The 12,800-nt window shown below is 41.1% G+C and overlaps 2 protein-coding genes across 4 annotated transcripts; both read left to right on the top strand.

Moving 5' to 3' along the window:
- Positions 1-49: 49 nt before the first annotated feature.
- Positions 50-6,061, top strand: ddx61 (DEAD (Asp-Glu-Ala-Asp) box helicase 61). 2 transcript variants are annotated; one of them, XM_076051009.1, is made up of 13 exons: positions 50-191; positions 985-1,728; positions 2,064-2,127; positions 2,343-2,447; positions 2,611-2,740; positions 2,845-2,991; positions 3,084-3,178; positions 3,266-3,388; positions 3,482-3,610; positions 3,745-3,925; positions 4,074-4,175; positions 4,300-4,518; positions 4,945-6,061. In XM_076051009.1, exons 2-12 carry the CDS (start codon positions 1,550-1,552, stop codon positions 4,500-4,502), a joined length of 1,458 nt encoding a protein of 485 aa, XP_075907124.1. In that variant the 5' UTR covers positions 50-191; positions 985-1,549; the 3' UTR covers positions 4,503-4,518; positions 4,945-6,061. The 2 variants fall into 2 exon arrangements, with proteins under 2 accessions (XP_075907124.1, XP_075907123.1); XM_076051008.1 differs by having other exon boundaries at positions 4,300-6,061.
- Positions 6,062-6,324: 263 nt separating this feature from the next.
- On the top strand, positions 6,325-12,367 carry tomm40 (translocase of outer mitochondrial membrane 40 homolog (yeast)). 2 transcript variants are annotated; one of them, XM_076051017.1, is made up of 9 exons: positions 6,325-6,621; positions 7,265-7,490; positions 7,580-7,740; positions 7,879-7,980; positions 8,086-8,191; positions 8,943-9,065; positions 9,226-9,302; positions 9,459-9,561; positions 11,857-12,367. In XM_076051017.1, exons 2-9 carry the CDS (start codon positions 7,274-7,276, stop codon positions 11,994-11,996), a joined length of 1,029 nt encoding a protein of 342 aa, XP_075907132.1. In that variant the 5' UTR covers positions 6,325-6,621; positions 7,265-7,273; the 3' UTR covers positions 11,997-12,367. The 2 variants fall into 2 exon arrangements, with proteins under 2 accessions (XP_075907132.1, XP_075907130.1); XM_076051015.1 differs by lacking the exon at positions 6,325-6,621 and adding an exon at positions 6,690-7,151.
- The last annotated feature ends 433 nt before the right edge of the window (positions 12,368-12,800 follow it).

Here is a 12,800-nt window from a genome sequence, read left to right as displayed (position 1 = left end):
TGGTAGCAGACAACCAATCCAAAAGCGAGCGCGCGGCCATGTTTCATTTCCAAAAAATCTAAAAGAACGGACAAAAGACGAGCGACTCTCTGGACACGAAGTGTTTACAAAAACAGTTAAAACTCTCGAGAAAAACGTACAACAGCAACGGTACTGATCTGAAGTCCTTGGAAGAACATGGCAAAGTGAAGGTAGCCGCCCTCTTCGATTACACCAAGTCATTTGTCAAGAGTAGTGATGAATTTCAAGACGCTGCGTCTTTTGCCGTGAATTCAGACAGGCTAAGTGCTAACGCTAGCATGCTAACTTTTTAAAACATTTTTAAAAATACGAAATAAGTCGCACGGTGCAAGCGATACTAATATGTCTCAATCTGGTTAACAAAGGTTTCCGTTTTGTGGATAGATAATCTATCTTCGAAAAAGTTTGAGACACCGGGCTCACAACCACGGAGCGAGGCTTACTCTTTTAACGTAAGCTAGCTTAAAGCACGCTGCCAAAACACAAAGTTTCAACGTTATCCAAAGACAATGCAGATTGGCGTTTGTCCCTCTGTTATTCCACTAGTCGGTGACGTTGATGTGTATTTAAAAAGAGTACACGATTCAACACATTTCCAAGTGGTTGACTTAATTACCGTGTTTAACGACTTAATGTCAAGTGGCTACCCAGCTTCCTCAAGTGTGTTGCGATGGTCGTGGCCGTTGCTCGCTACGTCGCCCCGGACTGGCTTTGTAGTTCGAGCAGTGTGTGGCATCACATCAAAACGGAACAAATCACATCATTTGTTTAGAAGTTTGTCGCTTTTAAAACCGCTTTCTTTCCCGATGCCGTTTTCTTCTCTTGTATTTTTTGTAAACTGTAATGATTTTATCCAAGAATACGTTCTTGTCAGTCAATCTTGTGTATCGTGGGGTTGTTTTTTTGTTTTTTGTTTTTTGTTTGTTTCTCTTGTATCTGACCAGATTATTTTTTCTTTGACAGTCCATTGGGATGTTCTACAGCTGGAATTCTCAAGGCACTTTGTGAATGATAGCTTTAACATTTAGTTAAGAAGTCGAAAATAATCATTTACATTTCATGAAGGTAGTCAAGATCTTCTGTGAGAGTGTCAAAATACTTATGCTTAAAAAAATACATGTGGAAGGCTGTGAGTTGACCAAATAGATAACATACTTTTGAATGAATTTCCACAGCACTTAAACAGAAACATCTACAAAAACCAGGACACCCAAGAACAATATTAAGCAAGGGACTACAGTATTTAGACCTTTTGATCAAAAAGGATTATTTTGGTCACATACTTGATGTATTTATTCATATGAATCTTAATTTCTCCTTTTTGGAGAGTTACCTGTAAATAAACAGAATTTCATTTGGACTTCTTTTTAAGAAGTTGAAATATCAAATCCTGTGCAGACTGCCATCTATACGCTGGAAAATTACAATTTGGGTTGTTACCCGTAAGTGCATTAAAAAAAAAAAATAGATCCGCAGCTGAGACGCAATATAAATCTAGCACAGAATAACTGGTTAAAGCATTGTACCCATGGCTACCACAAGAACAGCAAACCCAGCAGCAATGCTTGGATTGAACAATTCTGCCAATGGGCCGTACAGAGGACCGGTGAAATCAACTGGGTCGCAGCCAGGAGTCCCCACAAATTCCCTTCAGCTCAGTGCTCCGAAGAAAATGACCACCATCCCACAGACCAGTGGGGGTATCAAGTAAGATATTGATTTTTCCATACAAAAATTAAATTTGCTTCATCTGAAATGTCATTAAATTCGAGGGGGGAAATGGTCCATCATCTCCCTGATGCATATGTGGGTTTTGAGGCGTAACAGATTTCAGATTATCACTGTTGAAATGGAAATGCCGGTTTCTTGTCTTTTGTTCTTATTTTTAAGCTCCACGTCTTGGCTTTAAGTTGTTAACAGATATGACTGGGCCAGTACATTTTTTCTATATAGAAGAGCCACATGCAGACAAAGAGTTTACCGTGTGTTTATTATTTTGTTATTAATTTGGAATTAAACAAAACATTTGTTACTGCTTACAGGTTTGGTGATGACTGGAAAAAGTGCCTGGAGCTTCCTCCAAAAGATACCAGGCTTAGGACATCGGTGAGTTTATAGTATTTGATGATTTTCTGTTGATAGTTCACATTCAAAAGATTTTGGAGACAGTGAAGTTCTTAAGAGGTATATTTAAAACTTGAAAGCGCTACTGATGCCTAATTCAGTTTTTATTAATTTAGCTTCTATTAACATTCTTATGCACTTCCAGCAGTCTTTGTCATGTTTAAATCTGATTCTATGTGTATGACATGGTCCACCAGGATGTTACATCAACTAAAGGAAACGAGTTTGAGGACTACTGCCTAAAGCGAGAACTTCTAATGGGAATCTTTGAAATGGGGTGGGAGAAACCCTCTCCAATCCAGGTAAAAAGAAATAAACAGTCTTGCCACCTCTCAATTTCCTGCTACTCTTTAGTCAGTTGCATTTGTCAATGATTATTGTCCAACAAAAGAAAAAACATTCCAAAATGGGAGAGGTGACTTTTGCATGCATTTTTTTTTTTCTTTTCTATTTTTCTTTTACTAGGAGGAAAGCATCCCCATTGCTCTCTCAGGGAGGGATATTCTGGCTCGGGCCAAGAATGGCACAGGGAAAAGTGGAGCTTACCTCATACCTCTGCTGGAGAGAATAGATCTGAAGAAGGATCACATCCAGGGTAAAATGTCTTTATTTTCCTGCCTGACTGGGCAGTCGTGTTTCACAATAAGCCTTCCCGATGCAATCCAACAATTCTGGCCCTCATTCTCTGTCTCGATGCAGCCATAGTCTTGGTGCCGACGAGAGAACTGGCCCTACAGGTGAGCCAGATCAGTATTCAGATCAGCAAGCACCTTGGGGGTGTGAAGGTCATGGCTACCACAGGGGGCACCAACTTGAGGGACGACATCATGCGACTTGATGAGACAGGTACTCGACAACCATTAGTGTTAGATTGATGTTCTCCAATAACAACTTATGTGCAATATTTGAAGTGTGCTTTCAATTTCCTTGTTTGTTAGTGCACGTCGTGATTGCCACACCAGGCAGGATACTAGACCTTATGAAAAAGGGTATAGCAAAAATGGATAGGACTCAAATAGTAGTGATGGATGAGGTATGTTTCGCCTGCCCCTTTGTCATTTTTATTCTTAATAATTATTGACTGAAAATGCTAACTACTCATACAAACTTTCTTTTTTAGGCAGATAAGCTACTTTCACAGGACTTTGTGGTCATAATAGAAGACATTATCAGCTTCATGCCAAAGGAACGTCAGATCCTTCTTTACTCTGCCACCTTTCCCGTCAGTGTACAAAAATTCATGGTAAGGTCACAATTTAGCGATTTGACTTTTCAAAATGTATTTGAAAATTTGACTGAAATTTTGTTCTCTTTGTTGAACTTGTGTGTTGCCCAGACCAAGCACCTGAAGAAGCCTTATGAAATCAACCTCATGGAGGAACTGACGTTGAAAGGCATCACTCAGTACTATGCCTACGTGACTGAAAGACAGAAGGTGCACTGTCTCAACACACTCTTTTCAAGGGTAAGTGTAACGAGTTTGACTGTTGGATGTATAGAGCCTCAGATAATTCAAAATAGCTCATATATATAAACTATACTCATTATTTGTCAATTTGTTTTGCTATAACAAAAAGTACTGTGATTTTTTTTTTCCAGCTTCAGATCAATCAGTCCATCATCTTCTGTAACTCCACCCAGAGGGTTGAGCTTTTGGCTAGGAAAATCACCCAACTTGGCTATTCATGCTTCTACATTCACGCAAAGATGATGCAGGAATACAGGAACCGTGTGTTCCATGACTTCAGAAATGGATTGTGCAGAAACCTGGTCTGCACAGGTAGGTGTAGCGAATCAATTTTGAAGTCCCACTAAATATATATATATATAAAAAAAAGGTCTTCCCAGTTGGATGTCTTGCAGTCTTCCAACTGGTACTGTAACACTAAGTAGCAGGTTGACTGCTCTAACATTCTCTCTACTTGTAGATCTATTTACTCGGGGAATCGACATCCAAGCAGTGAACGTTGTCATCAATTTTGACTTCCCCAAAAGTGCGGAGACATACCTCCACCGCATTGGCAGATCTGGTAAGGTGTTGGTGCAGCCACCGATTAAAAAAAAAACAAAAAAAACGCAAATATAAAAATCCACAGCATGGCATACGTTGTGCCTATGATACACATAACTAGCATCAAATCTCTTCTTTGTTAGGTCGCTTTGGCCACCTGGGTCTCGCGATCAACCTAATAACTTCAGAAGATCGTTACAACTTGAAGAACATTGAGGAGCAACTGATCACTGAAATCAAGCCCATCCCTGGCAGCATTGACAAGAGCCTGTACGTGGCCGAGTTTCACTCGGTCGACCCAGGGGATGAGGACAGCAAAGGAGAAGTGATGGAGAAGGACCTCTGAGGGGCCTAAATAAATGGTCTGTTCTTCAAATGCAAAATGATTGTTTTGATTGGCTATCTTAGCACCCCCTAATGTTGACATGAAACTGTACAAGGTATTTTTTTTAAGTGATCAGTTCACACAAACCATGTTAACATTCAGCAGAATGTTTAACTTTAATGTTGTGTTTAAACCTCACATGTATCAAGCTCACTGTAAAGCAGATCCCCGTAGCCTGCTAACAGAGCGGTGATACTCTCCCTTCAAGGAGCTTAACAGAGGTTTTGCAGGATTTACAGGTGGAAGGGTTAATTTTTGTCGTCCTCGGGCTGCTCAGCAGTAGTCACCGTGGATTTGGACAGAGCTAATGAATGTCGGCTGTCCTATCTACGGGTTTACTGGACAGTCATCCACACGGCAGTTATCAGAAATTCTGACTGGCATTTCATGGCTTGCTTTTCAGAACAAATGGGGCACCTGGCTTTTGTCGCACTTCACCAGGATTCCAAGTGAAGTCTTTCAGTTCTGTGGTTTTACACCCACACGGCCTGTTTTACATTTCATTTTTACTTTGAGCTTATATTGAGTTCAGTTTCTGTTGACCAAATACTAAAACTGAACTGCCACTCTGACAAGTTTACCTGCTGGCCATTCTGCCAGAGATAGCTACCACACAATGTGAAACCAAAGCTAGACATAAAGAGACCGGCTTACATATATGCTGTGCATATAACCGTGCTTACATCTTGCTGAGACTATTTCAAAGGAAACACACATTTTTTTTTTTGCCATTGGAAGGTATTGGCCAGATTTTTTTGGCATTTATAAAAGCAGCTGACGGGATCCTCTGTTGTGGAGAATCACTTTTACTCCTTTTTTAAAGCTGTAGCAGCAGGCAGGATTTCCGACGTCTCAATGCCATGCTAGTGATCACTTAGCAGGAGGCCATCCATTCAAGTGGCAGGACAGGGTTGTTTTTTTTCTTTTTGTTCTTTTTAAAAATTGTTTTAAGGAACGACAACCTTGAATCAATCTCAAAGTTTGAGCTCCCTCAAAGCTCTTAAGTGCCTCAGTCAACATCAACCATGTACAGCACTCACTTCCTTGTAGGAGTTAAGCAGATTGATCATATATACATACTGCAAAATTTCACCTTTGGGCTTTTTTGTTTTCCTTTATTTTTCCAAGAAATACATTTATCATCAAATGGGTTATTTTGTCCTGTCCAAGCGCTAAGCCTAAATGTGTTTCATCTTTTACTTTCGCATCAGCTTAAAAATATTAAGTATAAGTTCAAAATATCTGTGAAAATCAACTTTAAATACTGTTGACTACAAGCAAGGGCCTGTTTCATGTACCTTCTTAGTAGTCCGTAGTAAAGTTCAGTTTTCGTTGTTAATGTAATATCATCAGAAAGTGCGCTTTTGATAATATTACAATCACGTATCATCTGTGCCAGTAACAGTCAGAACATGCCATCGAACACACATTTTTGTCAGATCCATTTAGTGTAAAATAAGATGTGACAAGAATCCTCTGTGAAGTGCCAGTGCCAAAAATGAATAAAATTCCAAATTGAACCCCTTCCCCTTTGTGTTGATGTAAAGTGCTTTCCTCTTGCTGTACAATTAGTAATGCATGTTTAAAAAAAAAAAAAAAAAAAAAAGTCTTTCCGTTTCAGAAACTATTCTTCTATGGTTCCTAATTCAAAATTAAAGGTCTCACTTGAATGGCATTTAGATGTGTGGTTATATCATTTTTAAATAATAGTGCCAATACATTCACAACTATCACACGGTTTTTTTGTTTTGTTTTGTTTTGTTTTTACATTTTGGATCGCAACATCTACATTGTAGCGTTTCAATGCCATAGTTCAGGGGCTACGAACCCCCAAAATAGGTGTACCCTTGGAATGTCATTCAGCGTCAGATTGAATGAAAGCAACGTTATGCGAATGAACCCTGTCGTGCGTCATCACCCTGCGGCCTGTCGCTGCCGCGACGCCCACCAATGGCGTTTGAGGACGAGTGTGCGCTGGCCAATCCGCGGCTGAGTCGGTGGTCACTTGTCAAACTACGGCAAGGGACGTTGCCGTGAACTTTGCCGGTGTTAAACTACCTCCTGGACCCAGACCGTCAGCGTGAGTAGTTAAACCGCCACACCATGTGCGAAAAAAAGAAGAATGAACCTTAATTACTCTTCGGTGGGACACTTACTTGTTTGTAGTCGCCGCGTTTCCCTTCTAGGTTCGGCCGCGTCTCGTGGTCTATTCCACATGGCTACCTAGCCACCAGGCTAACCCCGCTAGTTTGCGTTAGCTTCCACAGGTTAAACACTGCTATCGCGTACTCTTGCCGGCTGATGGCTAATCTCCTGCCGTGACCTTTGTTAGAAAACCCTTAAACCACGGTTCAGCGTATTGTGCTTGCATCGCTTTACCCGCAACCTGACTGGACTCTGTCCGACATCATTGGGCCTTAACCACAACCAGCCAAGCTGCTGCAACCAGCACAGCCGACACTGTAACATGCCAAGTTAATAGAAACCAACTGTATGCTTATAAGTGATGCTAAGGCTAATGGCTCGGTTGCTATGAGGTTATGGTGCCTTACGCTTCAACAAATAGATCAATAAATCACTTTTAAAGCTATGCAAAGATTTCGATCAAGGGTACGTCAGTGACAGTTTTTAGATAACAGTTTTACACGTATAGGCTTTGAGTTGAGCAATTAAATAACGTTGTTTGCTTACATGACTTGACTTTGTAACCCTGTCTGTTCCAGTCTCAGACGATGGGCAGTGTGTTGGCTGCCGCCTCCCCCGGTCCTGCCCCAGCAGCAGCTGGGGTTGGCCAAGGGGTGCCAGGATTGGTGTCCGTCCCACCAGGTTTCACGATGCCCCCCGTGTCATCCGTCCCGCAAACATCTGGATCTGGCCAAGAGACAGCTGACTCAGAATCTCCTCTCGCAAACCCGGGCACATACGAGGAGTGCCACCGCAAATGTAAAGGTTAGGAAGAGATCCTTCATGTTCATGTGAACGTGTCTTCGTGAACTGTCAAGGATGAGTCACTGATGCTGAAGTGTTCTGTATTTCAGAGGTGTTCCCTTTGCAAATGGAGGGCGTGCGTTTAGTGGTTAACAAGGGCCTGAGCAACCACTTCCAGGTCAGCCATACTGTCACCCTCAGCACCATGGGAGAATCTGGATATCGATTTGGTTCCACATACGTTGGCAGTAAACAGACTGGACCTGCGGAGGTATTGATCCATCCCACCCTAAACTTTTAAAATCATATTTCTAAATCATAGTTTTTGCATTTCAGTTTATTCACAGGGACTGCTCAAATATATACCTATTAGAATTGTTTCCCATTTCTAATATTTTGTCTTGCCTAGTCTTTCCCAGTGATGGTTGGGGATATGGACAATACCGGCAGTCTGAATGCACAAGTCATCCATCAGCTGACGACTGCTGTGCGCTCCAAAATAGCCATTCAGGTATTCAGATTGCAGCCAAATATTTAGTTTTAAGCAATCACAAATGTTATTGCTGCTTTAGATATTGTTTTCTCCTTTAATTGTATCTTTCCTATCATTTTGCAGACTCAGCAACATAAGTTTGTAAACTGGCAGTGTGACATGGAATATCGTGGTAGCGATTTCACCAGCGCTGTGACACTGGGAAATCCCGACGTCCTGCTCGGATCAGGTTTGTTAAATTCTAAAATTCATAACATTCAAAAGATAAACTTGGCACATTTGTTAGGGGCCATGCATGCAGGCTGGGAACATACACCCCTAGCAAGGCAATCTCAGTGAGGCTGCACAATGTTGAGAGGCCTTAAATATCTCTGTTTATATCTGTAGTGATTTGTATAGGTTTCACTGTAAGACATACCAGTGTGCACAATGCTGCTAATCTGGCAAGTTGTTTGGTTGTGGTCGATAACTGTAGTTGAGGTAAAAATATGCAGTTTTTCTAACTATTGTCTACAATAATAGTTTAAATATCTCTTTTCTGATTCATTGCTTTGTCACAGTGCAAGTGCTCTGCTTGCTGGCCTGGTATTGAACTATATAACTTTTTGGTTGCCTGCCTGGCACCCTCTCTTGAGAATATGCTACATATAATTTCAAAGTGCCTGAAAGATCTTGTTAGAGCAGTGAGAAGAGAGAGAAAGCAGTAGAGCAAGCAAATGAGTTAGGCATTTGATCCCAAGTCAACCAGGCCTATTGGCTTGGCCTGTACCAATACATTTTGGTACAGGAGTACCAAAATTTATTGTGAAACGAATGCCGTTTGCCTGTGTCATGTTCAAATGTTGAACATTTTTCACACTGGTGGACAGACCTCTAAATAAAGCAGCGCAGACAGAGGTTGCACTTAGCGGAACTCCTGCACCCAAAAAGAAAAGGTAACTCTCGTGAGGTTTTGAATTTGTATTACGACTTCTTTCCAGGCATATTGGTTGCCCACTATCTCCAGTCCATCACACCAGCGCTAGCTCTGGGAGGTGAACTGGTCTACCACCGGAGGCCAGGAGAGGAAGGAACCGTCACCTCACTTTTGGGCAGGTACACAGGTAAAAGCCAAACGTTTCTCATTCCATGTTTCCTCTTACTGTTAACTCTTCAAAAATGTGATTTTATTGTCAAAATTACTTTGTTTTTTGTTGTATAGTGTGACCAAAAACTTCAGAAATTGATATCATAGTACTTGTGACATAATTTGTTTTCTCATAGGCGACAACTATGTAGCAACGCTGACTTTGGGTGGAGCGGGAGCCCACGCCACCTACTATCACAAAGCCAATGATCAGGTACTATCAAGTAGAAGTGTGGATTGATGCAAATCTAATTGAAATTGCAGTTTCCTTGCCTGTTTTTTTTGTTTTGTTTTTGTTTGTTTTTTTTTACCACACTGCCGATCCAAGAAGTACAAGTTGAGTTTCTTATTCCTAAAATTTCTCATACAGTTGCAGATAGGAGTTGAACTTGAAGCCAACACCAGGATGCAAGACTGCACCACATGCTTTGGTTACCAGCTGGACCTACCCAAGGCCAACTTACTGTTTAAAGGTAAAGTCAAGTAGAATAAAGGCAACTCTGCATCAGTGAAGCAGTGGTGGGGAAGTAGCAGGCCACACTGTAGTTGTAGTTGACTAAACTGTTTCTAGTTTTCTTATTTTCGGGACAGTGAGTATTATGGTGCCATTTCTTTTTCACCAGCTGCTTCATTGAGCTTCAGGGTTCCATATTGAACCAATTTCTGCCACAAAACAGGAAATTGATCCCTCGTTGTGTAACCTCCTGCCAAAAGGCTGGGCTTTAGCTTCCCGTTAAAACTAATGCTTTTTGCATTTTTTTTGCATTTGCCCTGCCATATGTTAGTTTATAAGGGGACACAGCTAAGCAGCCAAAAGGCAATTTCAATTTGTTGGATTAGCCATGTGGCTGGGGGTGTTGTCATTAACCTGGGAGAGGTGTCATTACATCTGTGCCACGCAGAGGGCAGCATTTGGCCACTATGTTCCAGTGTATGTGGAATGAAACGTAGAAAAAGCAAAAATTTCTTCTTATTTTTCTCTGACAGACTAGAGACACATTTTCAAAGTGAATTTACATGTTTCTGCGACCTTTCAAACCTTCCCACTGCTCGTACTGCAACAAACAAAGTATTTGTCAGAATAAGGCTAAACAATATATTTTTCTATACAATTACATACAAGTACAAGTATAATTGTTGGACACAAGATGGCAGTAGTCTCACTGTTATGTCTTCAGTCAGAGTGAAGTGTTCAGTTTTGGCCTAAAGCCAAATCCCAACCCTAGTACTCATTAATGCAGGACACTGAAAATAATTCGTTTCTGCATTGGTTCTGCTTTGAAGCACTTTTTCCACTTGGTGCAAGTGAAAAGGCAGTCCACCACAGCAAGCACTCGACAAAGCAATATACTTCAGGACAGCACAAAGGCAAAGTCCATCATAAATTAAATAAGGTGCTTTTTATTTGTTTTGGGGTTTTTGTTTTAACTGTTGAGCCGCCGTTTGAAAAATCAACATCAGCCCAGCCGGCGATTAGAGTTAGTTGCATTTCTCTTGTTGCCCCAGTGGTACACAAACTGGAGAAAAGGTTATGCTTTGCAAACGTTTTCAATGGATTCTTGTTCCAGCTGTCGCCATATTAAATTTAATATCATTTAAAAAAAATTCTGCAAATCAAATTTTCAAAATATTTTTGGAATATAATATGTAATTAAATTTTAACTTTTAATACACATCATATCAACTTTGGTAAATATCAGTTATCAGCTATAACAGCAATATTTTATCAGCCAAAATATTTTTTTGACACCAAAAATTCCACTTTGGTGTTTCCACTACCTGTTATTCCATTGCCTGTCATACTGCCATTATGTCATTTTGTCATTTACCAATACCATTATCATGAGAACAACATTCTGTGGTCGCCACCGCTAATATACAGCCAGCATCATATCCTATTTAAAGGACAAAAGGAATGTTATATTTGATTTAAGGCAATGGCATCTTTGCATGAAAAATAGAAAGTGAGTCAGTGGAATGAAATGTACGGTAGATAACTTGCATTGGGGCACGTCGAGAAGTTTAAAGTGCTCGACACACCACTGTGTTTTGCTCGCTTCGTGTTTGGTAAGGCCATTACACACCGGTCACGAGTAAACAGCGCAAAAGTGAAGATATTGGTTTGAAGTTTTAGTCCACATGAAAACAAGTCAGACCGGCCACGATGATAGTGAAAATGAATACGCAGGCTGCCAGCTATCATGGCGATAGTCATCCTACATCTCCAACAGTGACTAAGAAATTGTCGCCAGAGAGAGTGAGTCTCGCTTCATACAAGAATGCGAAAGATATCATGATAATTCTGAACAGAGTTTCAGATGTTCGTATGACAATATGATTACCCATTGTGTAATGTTGCCACATGCGAGATAGAGGTAGAAGAATTGACCGGAGCCTATAGATCCCAAACAGCAGCTGGTTTTCCAAGGTAAATTGTGGCTATATAGTCGTCATGCGCTGGCGGTGGTACGTGACGCGATGTCGGAGCATTGTTGATATGAACTGGCTGATACTTTCAAGGCTTTGGAAATAGTGGTGAATTTTTTTTTTTTTAACTTGTTCTGAATTTTAAAAGTGTCACGTTCTCACAACAAAAAAAAATGTGTGCATTTCAAAAAACACAGCCGGTGTGTAAGGGCCTTTACGGTCTGACTTGGCATGTTGCACATCAAGTTCATGTTTGTGCTTAGGACATGGAGTTCATAGACGCCCTTATTTAGACCAGCAAAAGCTTCACGATTTGAGAAAATCCTCTTCCTCCTCTACAGGCACGGTTGACAGCAACTGGGTGGTTGGCGCAACCCTGGAAAAGAAACTGCTTCCGCTGCCGCTCACGCTGGCCTTAGGCGCATTCCTTAACCACCGCAAGAACAAGTTCCAGTGTGGCTTCAGTGTCACCATTGGCTAGAGGTGTGGCCTGCAATCAGCTCGCGGGCAGCAGCTTGGACCGGCACAGAGACACACCGGGATCTGGGCTATGTTTTAGATTTTGGACGCAGAGACTCTCTTAACAACTGTGATTTCTGGGTCAGAGCGAGAGACGGTGACAACTACCAAGGACCAGGACTGGCCAAGCCATGCTACACTATGTCTGTAGCACAAATGTTTTTCGTTTATGGCGTATTGAAACATACCCAGAGGATAGAGAGAGATGTGTTTCAAAGGGCATCAGTGATGCATGAGAATATGTGATGTCCAAATCTAAAGTACGTCGTTAGAAATAATATATGGTGATTATGTACGATGGATGGAAATAAATGTGATAACTTTTTCTAAAAATCTGTTGTGGTAATTGTTTGCCAAGATAAGGGGGTTTGAACGCAGACTTGCCAATCTAGAGTAATGTTTCTAATGTAAGATGTGGATTTGAGACCGTGCCAGTCAGAGACTTGTTAGGAGAATGTTTTTTCTTGTTGCAGCTCAAAATAACACACCTGATTTTAGCATTACCTCTTTAGTGCTACAGCCCATTGAAAACGCAAGTTGTGTAGTGAACAAATAGATAGAAAATTCAACAATAAATCCTCCGGTGGTGTGGCCTTGCACGTTTGTAAATGACAAATTCTGTAGATCTCCAGGAAACAACATATTCAGCCCTCTGTTTACAGCCTCCTGTTTAAAGTCTAGAGCAAAATAAATTTGAAAGGATGTGGAAACAAGGCACTTTCAGAAGGTGTAGAGAACAGCTGACTGCAGCTGGCAACCCACACGG

Source organism: Nelusetta ayraudi, unplaced genomic scaffold (genome assembly GCF_046127955.1).
Source record: "Nelusetta ayraudi isolate G7.1 ecotype Tasmania unplaced genomic scaffold, CSIRO-AGI_Nayr_v1 ptg000131l, whole genome shotgun sequence".
Classification (NCBI taxonomy): Eukaryota; Metazoa; Chordata; class Actinopteri; order Tetraodontiformes; family Monacanthidae; genus Nelusetta; species Nelusetta ayraudi.
Note: the sequence above shows the minus strand (reverse complement) of the source record. Positions and strands in the feature narration are given on the sequence as shown.

What these genes read in the sequence shown, in the direction of transcription:
- tomm40 (XM_076051015.1), top strand. Translation starts at nt 7,131, where the DNA reads ATGCAAAGATTTCGATCAAGG. An exon ending in CGACGTCCTGCTCGGATCAG is followed by an intron (nt 8,192 to 8,942) that starts GTTTGTTAAATT and finishes ACTTCTTTCCAG; the next exon opens with GCATATTGGTTGCCCACTAT. An exon ending in ATCACAAAGCCAATGATCAG is followed by an intron (nt 9,303 to 9,458) that starts GTACTATCAAGT and finishes TTTCTCATACAG; the next exon opens with TTGCAGATAGGAGTTGAACT.
- ddx61 (XM_076051009.1), top strand. Translation starts at nt 1,550, where the DNA reads ATGGCTACCACAAGAACAGCAAACCCAGCAGCAATGCTTGGATTGAAC. An exon ending in GAAGAAGGATCACATCCAGG is followed by an intron (nt 2,741 to 2,844) that starts GTAAAATGTCTT and finishes GTCTCGATGCAG; the next exon opens with CCATAGTCTTGGTGCCGACG. An exon ending in TCAGTGTACAAAAATTCATG is followed by an intron (nt 3,389 to 3,481) that starts GTAAGGTCACAA and finishes TGTGTTGCCCAG; the next exon opens with ACCAAGCACCTGAAGAAGCC.